At 35.1% G+C, this 13,916-nt stretch overlaps 1 protein-coding gene across 1 annotated transcript; it reads right to left on the bottom strand.

Annotated features, from left to right (window-relative positions):
• Positions 1 to 6: 6 nt before the first annotated feature.
• On the bottom strand, positions 7 to 5,367 carry LOC133321811 (tiggrin; the record flags this gene model as incomplete). Its single annotated transcript, XM_061530886.1, has 3 exons — positions 4,902 to 5,367; positions 2,698 to 4,820; positions 7 to 1,287 (listed from the first exon to the last, which is right to left on the bottom strand). Coding segments are annotated over exons 1-3 (3,870 nt in total), but the record flags the coding sequence as incomplete, so codon positions are not given.
• Between the last annotated feature and the right edge of the window lie 8,549 nt (positions 5,368 to 13,916).

Raw genomic sequence — 13,916 nt, forward strand, 5'->3', positions numbered from 1 at the left:
CAGATTCATCAGGAACGTGCGATCCTTGGCAATCTTGGTCTCAAATTCTTCGGCTGTGATGCTCGATTGCTGCTGCAGCAGATTCATAATCCTCTGATACTGATCCTTTTGCCATTGGGTCATTTTTTCAATATTCAGTTTACCCTGTTGCTGGAGGCGATCCACTTCTCCTTGGATCCATTTTTCAATTTCCTCCACGGAGACATGATACTGGAAGGCGGTGTTCTGCATATGTTCACGATCCTGTTTCAGCACTGCTTCAAATTCTTCCACAGACCAGTTTTTGTTCTGCTTCAATAACTTATCCAACCTCTCCTTTTCGGCAATCTGCCACGAAGTTAAATTATCAATCTGCAATTGACCCTCATCGCGAAGTCTGGCCAATTCCTTCTTCATCCATGACTCAATTTCCGCCACCTGGACCTGATAATCCCTGGCCAATTTTTCCAACAACTCACGATCCTGTCTCAATCTCTGTTCTAACTGCTCGGTCGAATGGTATTGCTCCTGGGTAATCCTCTCCAAGTATCTGCGTTCCACCTCCTGCCAATTTGTCAACTTCTCATTCGGTTTCAACAAACCCATGCTAATAAAGCGCTGCTCCTCATTCTTAACCCATTCCTCGATTTCCTCAATCTGCACATTATGCTGCATGGCCAGGGCCTCCAAACGCTTGCGATCATCCATCAGCCAATTGTGGAACTGTTCCACGGTAAAATCCCGCTCCTTGATCATCGTGGTCAAATTGCCACGCCATTCCAACTGCCACGACTTCAATTTCTCAATCTCCAGCATACCTTCATCCTGCAGGCGCTTGATTTCCTTTTTCAACCATTCCTCAATTTCCTCGACACGGACCTGATGTTGATTGGCGGTGGCATACAAATGGGTTTGATCCTTTTTCAACTTATCCTCCAATTCCTTAATCGAATAATTATTTTCCTGCAACAGCTTCATCAATCGCTCACGTTCCACAATTTGCCAATTATTCAGTTGCTCCTTGATCTGCAACAGACCCAAATTTTGCAATCGCTCACCTTCCTTCTTAATCCAGGTTTCAATTTCATGGACTTGGACATTGTAGGTCCTTGCCAAATCGGCCAATTTACGGCGATCGTTAAGAAGCTTACTTTCAAATTCTTCAATGGTTATGCGATTATTTTCGATGAGCTTGAAAATTTCATTACGTTCGGTCTTCTGCCATTCCTGGAGGTCCTCGACCTTGACCAAGCCTTGGGCCTGCAGGCGCATTAATTCATTCTTCAGCCAATCTTCGATTTCTTTGACCTGAAAAACAAACAAAAAAACATAAAAAAATTAATTTTCATAATAGCGCCCAACGTGGGGATTTTTTTTACAAACTTTAAAGAATTTTTTCCATTTTTTATTCCAAATTGTAGGCATTGGCCGGCCATTTCATATCCCGCACAATTACCTCAGAAATTGTTACTTTCCAAAATGGCGCCCAACGTTGGGTTGTTGAAAAATTAATAATTTTTGCTTCATTTTTAATTTAAAATTTCAGGGGATGCCCTGGTAACCTCAGAAATGTAACTTTATGCGGAACCAGTTAGTTTCCACAATGGCGCCCAACGTGGGGTCTTTGAAAAATTAATGATTTTTTATTTTTTTTTTTTAAATTGAAATCAGTCTGAGGATGCCGTCCGAAACCTCAGAAACGCAACTTTCTGCGGAACCAGTTAATTTTCAGGTTGGCGCCCAACGTGGGGCCTTCGAAAAATTAATGATTTTGTTGCTTGATTCAATTTAAAACTGTCAGAGGATGCCGCTCCTAACCTCCGAAATTTAATTTTCTGTGGAACCAGTTGGTTTTCATAGTGGCGCCCAACGTGAAAAATTAATGATTTTTTTTATTTTTAAATTTAAAACTTTCAGGTGATGCCCACTTAACCTCAGAAAGGTTATTTTCTGTGGATCCATTTAGTTTTCATAGTGGCGCCCAACGTGGAGCTTTTGAAAAATTTACGATTTTTTGCTTCATTTAATTTAAAACTGTCAGAGGATGCCGCACGTAACCTCAGAAATGTTATTTTCTGCGGAACCAGTTAGTTTTCATAATGGCGCCCAACGTGGAGCCTTTCAATATTTAAAGAATTTCTGTCATTTCTCTAATTTAAAACAGTCGGATAATTCCGATATAACATCGAAACTTAAATTTTCTACGGAATTTGTTAGTTTTCATGGTGGCGCCCAACTTGGGGATCTAAAAAATTTAATGAATTTTTTTTTTTTAATTTAAAATTGTCGGACGACGCCCATCATTTCTTACCCTACACAACTGCCCTGGAACTTGGATGTTCTGCGAAACAAGTTATTTTGCATGGTGGCGCCCAACGTGGGGACATTCAAATTTTAAAGATTTTTTTAATTTTGTTATCGTAAAGAAGTCGGAGGAGACCAACAATTTCACACACTTCTCAACTACCTCGGAACTTCAATTTTCTTGATAGTTTTGATGGTGGCGCCCAACGTGGGGATCTACAAAATGTAATGCTTTTTTAATTTAAAGTATTCGGACGACCCTCAGCATTTCCTACCCTACACAGCTACCCTGAACTGTACCTTTATATAGTTTATATAGGTAATTACCATTGTGGCGCCCAACGTGTGGAACCACAAAAAAATATTTTTAAAGAATCCGGGTCAATCTAGTGGATTTTTGCCACCCTCTCTTACCTGCACATTATAATTGGCCGCCAATTTATTCAAATGACTTTGATCGGCCTTGATTTTCAATTCCAAATCTTGAACGGTGGCACCACTCTGCTGGACAATCAACATCAAACGCTCACGTTCCTTCTTCTGCCAGTCTTCCAATTCCTTCTTAACCTCAGTCAAAAAGCCTTCATTCTTCAGTTGGCTCATTTCCGATTTCAACCATGATTCGATTTCGGCAATCTGTACATGATAGGTGCGGGCCAAATTCTCCAACCTCTGACGATCGTTAAGCACCTGAGTTTGGAACTCCTCGATGGTGAGGTCATTGCGTGCAATCAACTTCTTGAGATTTTCATGTTCGCGCAACTGCCATTCCTTGATGCCCTTTTCGATTTGCATTTGTCCTTCGTTCTGCAGACGTTCCAGTTCTTGGCGTTGCCATTTCTCGAGCTCTTCAATGCTGACGTGATATTTATTGGCAAGGTTTTGTAGATAGACGCGATCCTTGGCCATTTGTTCATCGATACCGGTAACAGAACCTTGGTGGAGTTTCACCATATTTTCCAAACGGCTACGTTCGGATTTTTGCCATTCAGTGATGCGATTCATTTCTTCACGGGTCTCGGTGATGATTCCGCCGAGGCGAGCCAATTCTTCCTTGAGCCATTTTTCCATATCCTGTACATTACCCTTGTAGACCTGTGAGAGGTCCTTGAGCTTTTCTTGATCCATTTTAATGGAATTGTGTAGCTGATCAATGGTGGCATTGTGTTGACGGATCAGTTCCTCCAGGCGACGCTGTTCATCGGTGCGTAGCGAATCGGTGGGTAGGGGGATCATGGAGTTATTTTGATCATTGAAGTAGACATAGAGACGATCCAATTCCTCTAACTGCCAGTTCTTGAGATCCTGCACTGGGACTTGATATTGACGGGCCAACTGATTGAGTTTATCGGCATTTTCCTGCTGCCAGCGTTCCAACTCCTCACGGGTAATGCTGTTCTGATGGACGAGCCAATCGAGGCGGCCACGTTCCTTACGTTTCCACTCCACGGGTTCATCGGTTTGGGAGTTATACTGGGCCAAGAGAATCTGATAACGTTCCAATTCGGTGCGATGGAAGGCATGGATATCGTCTAGGGTGCAGTGGTTACGTTCTGCTAGACCCAAAAGGCGTTCCTCCTGTTGGCGCTCCCAGGCTTCGAGATTTTGGGGTGTGGTGTTACCCGAAGTCAGGAACCAGAAGAATCGCTCACGTTCCTCACGTTTCCAGGCCTCATCGCGGGGCACAGACCATTCACCGAAAGGTCTCTCAGTGTCATAAACCAATTTACCATCGACCCATTTTTTATGGCTCTGGGTACCGGATAAACTGATCACGTTGCCGGTGTGGTCCTTAATGATGGTCTTATTGACGCGTTGCACACTCACGGTGGATCCCGGGCCGTAGCTAGGTCTATACCCAGCACTGAAGGTCTCCACATCTGAGCCATAACCACTATCGACGGGAATGTGTACAGGAGGACGGGTATAGCTACCGGTTTCCAAATGCACCGCAGGACGATAACCAATAACACTGGGTTCCATATTTTGATTGGCCCAATCGTAGACGGTCTTCTTGCGGGTCACTGTGGTGGTTCCTACGGGGCCATAGCTCACACTGGGTGAGCTGGGTACAACATATGAACCCGTGGTGAAACCCAAACTAGGGGTAGAATATACCCCAGCGGGGCCATTTGTAATAATGGTACGATTGCGTTTGATCAGGGTAACATAGGGGTTGTCCAAGGTTCCGGTACCGGATGTCTTATGGGCCTCGGTAACATTTTTGTGGACCACATAGGTTTTGCCATCGATAACCTTAACTTCAGTGGGGTAATTATAGGTCTTGACATCATCGAAAGAACTCAAATCGACGGGTTTAAAACCCAGGTCCAAAGTTTGTTGTTGCTGTTGGCCATTATCGACGGCGTAGTAACGGTACAAGACCTCCGAGGATTTCCATTCAAAGAAACTGGGATGGGCAATCAATTGGTAGCTAAGGGCACCGCTGCGTTTGTCCTGCAGCAATTCCTCAGCCTGCAAGCGGCAGATAGCATCAAGTTCGCCCGAGGTTTTGCCGGTCAGGCTGATGATGCGTTCTGCAAAAGAAAAAAAACAAAAAAAAATTAAAATCCTCCCACAATTGAAGAAAATAAAATCTCCCCTCCCCCTCTCCTTACCTGACCACGGTGTATAGGTGGTGCTATAACCATGTCCGGATCCAGTCATTAAACTATTATATTCCTGTCTCAAACGGGCCGAGAATTCGCGAATCTCCACCAAGTACTGTTGGGCCCAGGAGTTCAAGGCACAACACGAGCTATACGAAGCCGATGAAGTCGTTGACGAAGACGACGACGATGTTTGACTTGATGAGGTATAAGCAGAATTACTGCCAAACGAACACGAGGTACCATCACAACGTCTTGAACCGTATGAGCCACTGCCATAACCGCTATTGTATCCCGAACCATAAGTCGAAGCTGAGGAACCATAATTGGAACCATATCCAGCACCAGATGTTCCGTAGGCATATGAACCAGAGCCATAGCTACCCTGGCCACCATAGGAACTAACACGTCCATAACTATAACCGGTACTCCATGGTACCAGCATAGCCAATAGCACAAGGCTAAGGGCCTTCATTGTGAGCGAAGTGTTGCGGGGTAAAGGAAATTCGAAAATTAGAGTTTTTCAATTGGATATCTGGAAGAAGAAGAATGAAAAATAGTTATTAGAATTTTTTTCAAAAATTTGGGGGGAAAATCAAAATTTTTTCGAGGGAATTTTTTCCACATAAAAGGGGAAATTGTTTTCCGGGGAGTTTTTTTAAAGGTTATTTTTCATTTTCCGAAGATTTTTTTTTATTAAAACAAAAATTCGAAAACAAATTTTTAAGAGAATTTTTTCCCCGTAATGGGCGATTTTTTCATTTTCCGGGGATTTTTTTAAAAGTAATAAAATCGAAATTTTTTCGTGGGAAATTTTTCCCCATTGTGGAAGAAATTTGTTCAAGGGAATTTTGATGAAAAAAATATGAAAAAAATTAAACCTAGGGAATTTTTTTCCCGCTTAATTTTTTTTTATTTTCCGGAGAATTAAAGTTAAGAAAAATATGAAATTTTTTAGGGGGAAAATTTGAAATTTTTTTCGGAGGATTTTTTACCCTAATGGGCCGTTTTTAATTTCCCGGGAAATTTTTTCTCCTTAGTGGGAACATTTTTTTATGAAGTCAAAAAAAGTTCCCCTGGGGAAATTGTTTTCCGGAGAGTTTTTTTAGAGGTTTTTTTTCATTTTCCGGGGATTTTTTTTAAAGTAAAAAAAATTAATGGTGATTTCAGGGGGAAAATTCCAAAATTTTTTCGTGGGAAATTTTTCCCCATAGTGGAAGAAATTTGTTCAAGGGAATTTTTTCCCCGTAATGGGAAAATTTTTATAATGTCATAAAATATGATAATAAATGAAAAAAAAAAAAATTAAACTGAGGGTATTTGTTTCCCGCTTAATTTTTTTTATTTTTTTTTAACTAAAAAAACATTTAAGGGGGGAAAATTCGAAAATATTTTCGAAGGAATTTTTCCCCCTAAAAACATTTTTTAAAACGGGGAAAATTTTCCCGAAGTAAAAAATATCACCTTGGTGAAATCAATTGAAAAAATTTTCAATGTTTTTTAAAAAATAAAAACGAAATTTATATTCAAGGGAGAAATTTTTCCCTTAAGGGAAAAATTTTTTCACACCGGGATAAGTTTCCCCGATGAAAAAAAATCTTTTTTTTTTTGAAATTAATGAAAGATATAACAAAAAACTTCGATGTGATTTTTTGTCAGTGGGGAAATTTTTCCCAGAGGGAATTTTTTTCTCCTTCGGGAAAAGTTTCCCCAACTGTTTCAACTTTGGGGGAAAAAATCCCCTGTCTTGAAAAATGTCTCCTTTTATAAAAATAATTGTAAAACTAAAAAAAGCCACCAAGGGTATTGTCTACCCTTCCGGGGACATTTTTCTTAGACAGGAACAATTTTCACCTAAGTGAAAAATTTCACCTTTGTGAACATAATAAAAATAATTATGAATATTAAAAAAATCAATATATAATCGATGGATAATCTATTCCCTCAGATCGTTTTTTTTTTTCATAAAGTGAAAAAGTTTCCCCAAAATAAAAAAGAAAATATTTCGTTGCAAAATTAATTAAAATACTACAAACAATTCGAAAAAATTTATTTTTTGACAGAGGGGAATATTTTTCACTTCGGGAAAAATTTCCCCAAATTTTTTTTCACCTTCGGGAAAAATTGCCTTTTTTGAAATAATTTCCTATTTTGTGAAAATAATTATGAATATTAAAAAAAATCGACGTATTATCGAGGGATATTTTTTTCCTTCGGAGCAATTTTTCTCCCTAAGGGAAATATTTATTTTTTTTGGAAAATTAATGAGAAATATAACCAAATATTTCGCATGAATTTATTTTTTGCAATAGGGGAACTTTTTTCACTTTGGTAACAAATTCCCTTTACAAAAATTATAATTTTGTGAAATTCAAAAAATGGTGTCTTATTTAAAATTATTTAAAAAAAATTTAATTTATTTCTACAATATTCCATTGCTTTACCGGATATTAGGTCCACTATTATCATTTTTTTTATTTATTCGCTCAAAAAATTTTCTGAAACAAAAAATCATATCGGCCACCTTTCTGAACTTTGCAATGCGATTTTGAATAAATTCATTTTAATTAAGTCTATGCTGATAATTTCCAAGATTTATTTTGAATTTCAAAATTGTAGCAACAACAAAAAATACGCCTCAAAAAATCAAAGCTTATCAAAAATTTTCAAAAAAAAAATAGAATGAGGATTTGAGATTAATTTCTGGCGCTACGTTTTATGTTTGTCCAAGTCCAAGCGGAGATTAGAAACATAAAATTTGTTATCAGTTTTTAGTTTTTGCAAAATATTTTTTTTTTTTTTTTTGCAAATATTGGCCTTCAACTAAAACGAAAATTACTTATGTCATACCAATAAATATGAATATGACATATTTTATTTATTATGTTTTTTTAGTGAAATGCATTCGGAAACAGGAAACCGTCGCAAAGATTTAAGTATTCCGAAAAAAATTAATCTGTCTGAATTTGTGAGGGTCAAGGTTGAGGTTCAATCTAATTATCAAGGGATTTCTAGTCCAAAATGGTAATAAATTATTTGCATAATGAAGAGAAGGTTAAATATTTGAACTTGTTAACAAATCTATGATTTCGTTGCATACTTTTAGGCGTTTGTGAGAGTAGGGTGAATATGGTGACATGCCAAAAAACAATAAAAACTATTCAAATAGTTTATCCTATCAAAAAATAGCATATGATCATTATATTGTTCAAATATTATCTACTGTTGAAAATTTCAATTTTGTTGGCATATTTTCGGTAACTTATTCCTTTGCGCCATAACTTTTAAAGTTTTGGAGATATTTGAAATAAATTATATGTTTTTGCAAGAGGAATATCTAGCGCGTAATTAGAAATTAACTTTTATATCTATCCCATCAAATACGAGAGATATCGATAAATTGATTACTGTATTATCATATTCCACTTTTGGGATTTTTTTTTCAGTAACATATTTCGATGGGTCATCACTTCTAAAGTTGTCAATATATTTTAACGAAATTACATGTTTTGAAAAGAGGAATGTCTGAGTCTTAATTAAAAATTAACTTATGTATGGATCTCATTAAATACGGGAGAAATCTGTTAAATAAAAGCAGATACCGAATTTTGCCATTTTGTAAATTTTTTCTGTAACGTATTTCTTCGGGCGATAACTTTTAAAGTTTTGAAGATATTTTCAAGAATTTAAATGATTAGGAAAGAGGAATGTCTCTGGCTTAATTAGAAATTCACTTAAGTATGAATCTGATTAAATACCAGAGATATCGGTAAAAATAAATGTGAACCCGGATTTTTCAATGTCTGTAATTTTTTTCGTAACAAGTTTCTATGGGCCATAACTTTGAAAGTCTTAAAGACATTTTATAGAAAATACATAATTTTGAGAGAGTAATAACTGGTGCTTAATTCGAAATTCACTTATGTATGGATCTGATCAAATACCAGAGATATCGGTAAAAATAAATGAGAAATCGGATTTTTGAATTTTGAGTATTTTTTTCGTAACAAGTTTCTATGGGTCATAACTTTGATAGTTTTGAAGATATTTTAAAGAAAGTACATATTATTGAAAGAGGAGTATCTGGGGTTTAACTAGAAAATATATTTTGTATGGATCTGATCAAATGCGAGAGATATCGGTAAAAATAAATGAAAACCCGGATGTTTTCAATATTGAGTATTTTGTTCGTACCAATTTTCTATGGCCCATAACTTTCAAAGTTTTAAAGATAATTTAAAGAAAATACATTTCTTTAAAGAAAATACATTTCTGAGACGTAATTAGAAATTCACTTATGTACGTATCTAGTCAAATGCGAGAGATATCGGTAAAAATAAATGAAAACCCGGATTTTTCAATTTTGGTAATTTTTTTCGTACCAATTTTCTATGGGCCATAACTTTGTAAGTCTTGAAGATATTTTAAAGAAATTAGGTGATTATGAAAGAGGAATATCTGAGGATTAAATAAAAAAATGACTTTTGTAGGGATCTCATCAAATACCTGAGTTATAGAAAAAATTAATGAGAGAGGGAATTTTTGAAAGTTTGATAGTTTCCTCAGTAACGTATTTCCATAACTTTTACAGTATTGAAGATATTTAAAAGAAATTGCCTGATTATGAAAAAGGAAGATCTCAGGCTTAATTAAAAATTAGCATATGCATGTAGCTAACCAAATATCAGAGATATCGGTAAAAATATATGAAAACCGAACATTTTCAATTATGTTAATTTTTTTTTTTTTTTTTTTTTTTGTAACGATTATCTATGGACCATAACTTTTGAATTTCTAGGGATATTATAAGAGTTTTACATACAATTAATAGAGAACTAACGAATCTTCAAATTTCGGAATTAAAATATGAGCGTAGGCTACTAAATCGAATAGATTTTGGTGACATGAAAAAAGAAATGTAAAATACCAATTTTGCTCATTTTTTGAGCAATGACATTATCGAGGCCATAACATTAGAAATAGTAAATATATCGTAATGAAATTGCATTTAATTTAAAGAGAAATATCTAGTACATAACTCAAAATTCGGTTTTGAGTTAAACATAACAAATTCGGGAGTTATGGGTGAAAATTAATACTAACTCGATATTTACTTTGTTATGGATTTTTTTAAGTAACCATTATCTGGGGGCCATAACTTCTGAAATATCTGAGATATTTTAAAAAATGTACATGATTTTTAAAGAGGACATGTATGTCTTTAAATAAAAATTAATTAATGGTTGTAGCTAACTAACTGTCGGAGTTGTCCGCAAAATTGGAAAAACATTTAATTTTCCCATTTTTAATTTCTTTTTCAGTAATGTCATTTCAGAGGTCATAACTTATGAAGTACTGGGAATATCGTTATGAAATTGCGAGGTATTTAAAAAGGAATATCTAATACATAATTCGAAATTAGATTTTGGGTTTATCTTAAGAAATTCGGGAGATATCGGTAAAAATTTACACTAACTCGAAATTTGCGAATATTGGGTATTTTTTGAGTAACGATTATCTACGGACCATAACTTCTGCACTATCTAAGATATTTTAAAACTATTACATGATTTTAAAAGAGGACAAATATACCTTTAAATAAAAATTAACTAATGGCTTTAGCTCAGTAAATGTCTGAGATATCGGCGACATTGTAAATGAAATGTAATTTGGCAATTTCGCTTATTTTGAAAGCAATGTCATTTCGAAGGCTATAACTTTGGAAGTACTGGCTAATATATAGTAAAATTACATGATATTGAAAGGAGAAGAATATCTAAGTTTCATTTTAAAATTATTTTTTTAGTGTAGCTTCATAAATTCGGGAGATATCGGTTAAAATTAACACTAACTCGAAATTTCCGAATATAGGGTATTTTTTGAGTAACAATTATCTAGGGACCATGACTTCTGAACTGTCTGAGATATTTCAAAAATATTACATGATTTTGAAAGAGGACAAATCTACCATTAAATGAAAATTAATAAATGGCTGTAGCTCAATAAATGTCTGAGATATCGGCGACATTGTAAAAGAAACTATTTTTTTCAATTTTAATTTATTTTGAAGTAATGATTTTTCCGGGCCCATAACTTTTATAGTATTGGGTTTATCTAAATGAAATTGCATTATATTTAAAAATTAATATCTAATGCCTTATTCAAATTTAGGTTTTTGGAAATAGACTAACAAATACCGGAGATATCGGTAAAAAATAATACTAACTCGAAATTTGCAAAAATTTGGACATTTTTGAGTGACGATTATCTATGGGCTATAACTAATGAACTAATTGAGATATTTAACAAATAGTACATGATTTTAAAAGAGAACTATTGAATCTTTAAATAAAAATTAATAGTTGAGTTTTGTTTATTAAATATCCGAGATATCGATAAAAAGAAAAAGGAATCTAAAATAATCTATTTTGTTTTTTTTTTATTTTTATTACCATTTTTATTTATGTCATAACATATTAACTATTTGAGATATTTTAAATATATTTAAGAATTCATGAAACTCCCTCCCAAGGCATCTCAAAAATTCCTTTTCTTTCCCCCCTTCCCCTCAAATAATAATTTCCATAATATCCCATGACATCACACATCGTTTTCGGTGCCACTCTAAATTTATTTCCAAATGTGTCAAAAATAGTTTACCTCATGCGATGATTACAACATTACCTCCTTGAGGCCGGATGGCTTCTTGGTGGCCAGAACAACACTAACAACAACAAAAAAAATAATAAAAATAAAACAACAATAACAACAACGTGAAAACATCCATTGTACTGACATAAGTGTGGCCGGCTGCATTTAGATCTTTGGGGGATGGATGGATGCAGTCATCACCACTGACTAAGTTAGTCAGTCAGTCACTTAAAATGCATTATTACGTGAGCTAGTGAGAGTGTGTGACAATGCCTGACAGTGGTGGGTTGTTGACGTTTTTGTTGTTGTTAGTTTTTTTATTGCTGTTAGATTTATTTAAATTAGAATTTTTAGTTTTTTTTGTGTGATGCTATTTTTATATGTTTTTTTTTGTTTTTGGATAGAAGAGCAGCTATCATGGATAGTGCAGCCAATAAAACTTAGTTGTTTTTTATTGTTGTTGTTGTTATGACATTGTTGGGGGTGGCTTGGTAATATCGATGTAATTGACCGCGAGTGAGAAAAAAAAATCGATCTAATGGAATTTCAATATATAAAACGTCATGGCAGGTTTTTGAAAATTATTTTTCATTTTTTTTCATTTTGCTATTGTTGTTGTAGTGATAAATGATTTTAGCCTCGGGGAATGAAGATGATGTTTTCACAAATTAATACAAAGCCTCACCTTAAAAATAAAAAACAACCATAAATTGTTGCAATAAAAAATATTACAATAATTAATAAGAAATTTAATCTTTAAAAAATATATCTATTTTTCAAAATTAAACTTCAGGAAATTTTTGTAAGAAGATTTTTATACCCTACACAACTATGTTGTCAGGGTATTATAGCTTTGTGCAGCCCCAAAAGTTTGTAACGCCGCGAAATATTGGTCCTAGACCCACCTTTAAGTATACCGATCGTCATATCTCGACTAGCTGAGTCGATCTAGACATGTGTGTCCGTCCGTCCGTCTGTCCATTATAATTTGTAAACACGATACAGGCCACAGTTATGGACCAATCTTCACGAAATTTTGCATGAAGGATGGGTTCTGGCCAATGAAGACCCCTATTGTTTTTGGGAAAGATCGGTTAATATTTAGGGGATGAAATGGACCAAATACTAAATTTTTGTCGGTTTTTCTGGTCGCTTCAGAGGCCGCAACAATGGTCCGAACATCGTGAAATTTTGCATGGAGAAGCGGATCGGGCCAAAGAATAAGCATGCCAGTTTGGAGAAAGATCGGTCAATATTTAGCGGGTCAAATGGACCCTGACTTTTGTGTGAAAAATGACAAAATTTGTATTCTATGGCGTATATATTTGCCCCTGAAGGACATATACCCGAGAAGTTGATATTATATCCTAGAGGAGTGGTTGACCTTTAACTTGAGACCAATTATATTGTTGTATGTGCTCGGATTTTGGAGTTACACCTAAATATTTACAGGTATCTCCGTATTCGTATATTATTTAGTAACCCATTATCACTCTGGAGAGCGGAATTATAGCGCTGATCGCTTTGAAATGTTCCATGAGGTTCCAGTTATGGTCAAGGACAACGCCTATAATTTTCGGTGATGATCAGATAATAATGTTGGAATGAAGTGGACCGAAAACTTAATTTTTTGTGTTGCTCTCGAGTCGATCTATAGACCTCAAATGAAAGCTGAACATCACCACACAACCCACGGTGAAGGGAATCTGGACAATAGCTGTACTGAATACTCGTAATATTCGGAAAATATGTCAGTGTGAGGAAGAGGTGCTGTTTACCTCTAATCGGGCAAGAGGGTGCAAATTTCACGAAATATTGCCCAGTCTCGGAATAAAAATCCGCAGAAAATAATAGTTCCGTGGTAGTTGTGTAGGATATCGTATGGTCGGCCCCGTCCGACTATACTGCTCCGCTCACTGGTTTTTAAATAAAAATTCAGAATGTATCGATAAAAAATTTAGAATTTTTATAAATCATTCATAAATGAAAGAACTGGAAATTTATATCTTTTCAAAATCTAAAAAAAAATTTAAATTTTCTATTAAAAAAATTAAATTATTTATTATAAAAATTGCGTAAAGAAGCAATAAATAGCTTCTGAGGAGAATATCCCAACAAAAAAAATCTAGGTGACCTGATGAGGATCAGTGGCGAGATCCGAAACTATGGTCTTCCCGGCCTTACTCCTCGCCGGACAATGCCATACATTCCCCACTAATAAATAGTTTTTTTATAAAAACAACAAACTGGGATTCAGCCTGATCAAAAATAAAAAACCAATGGTATCCAAAATAACCCGCCAACACTACCAAAAAAAATCTTTAATAATTATAACAAAAAAAAATAATATATTAGAATTTTTATAATTTAGAA

This window comes from Musca vetustissima, unplaced genomic scaffold, assembly GCF_032173495.1.
Source record: "Musca vetustissima isolate MV318-11 ecotype Yass unplaced genomic scaffold, APGP_CSIRO_Mvet_v1 utg2708, whole genome shotgun sequence".
Lineage (NCBI taxonomy): Eukaryota > Metazoa > Arthropoda > Insecta > Diptera > Muscidae > Musca > Musca vetustissima.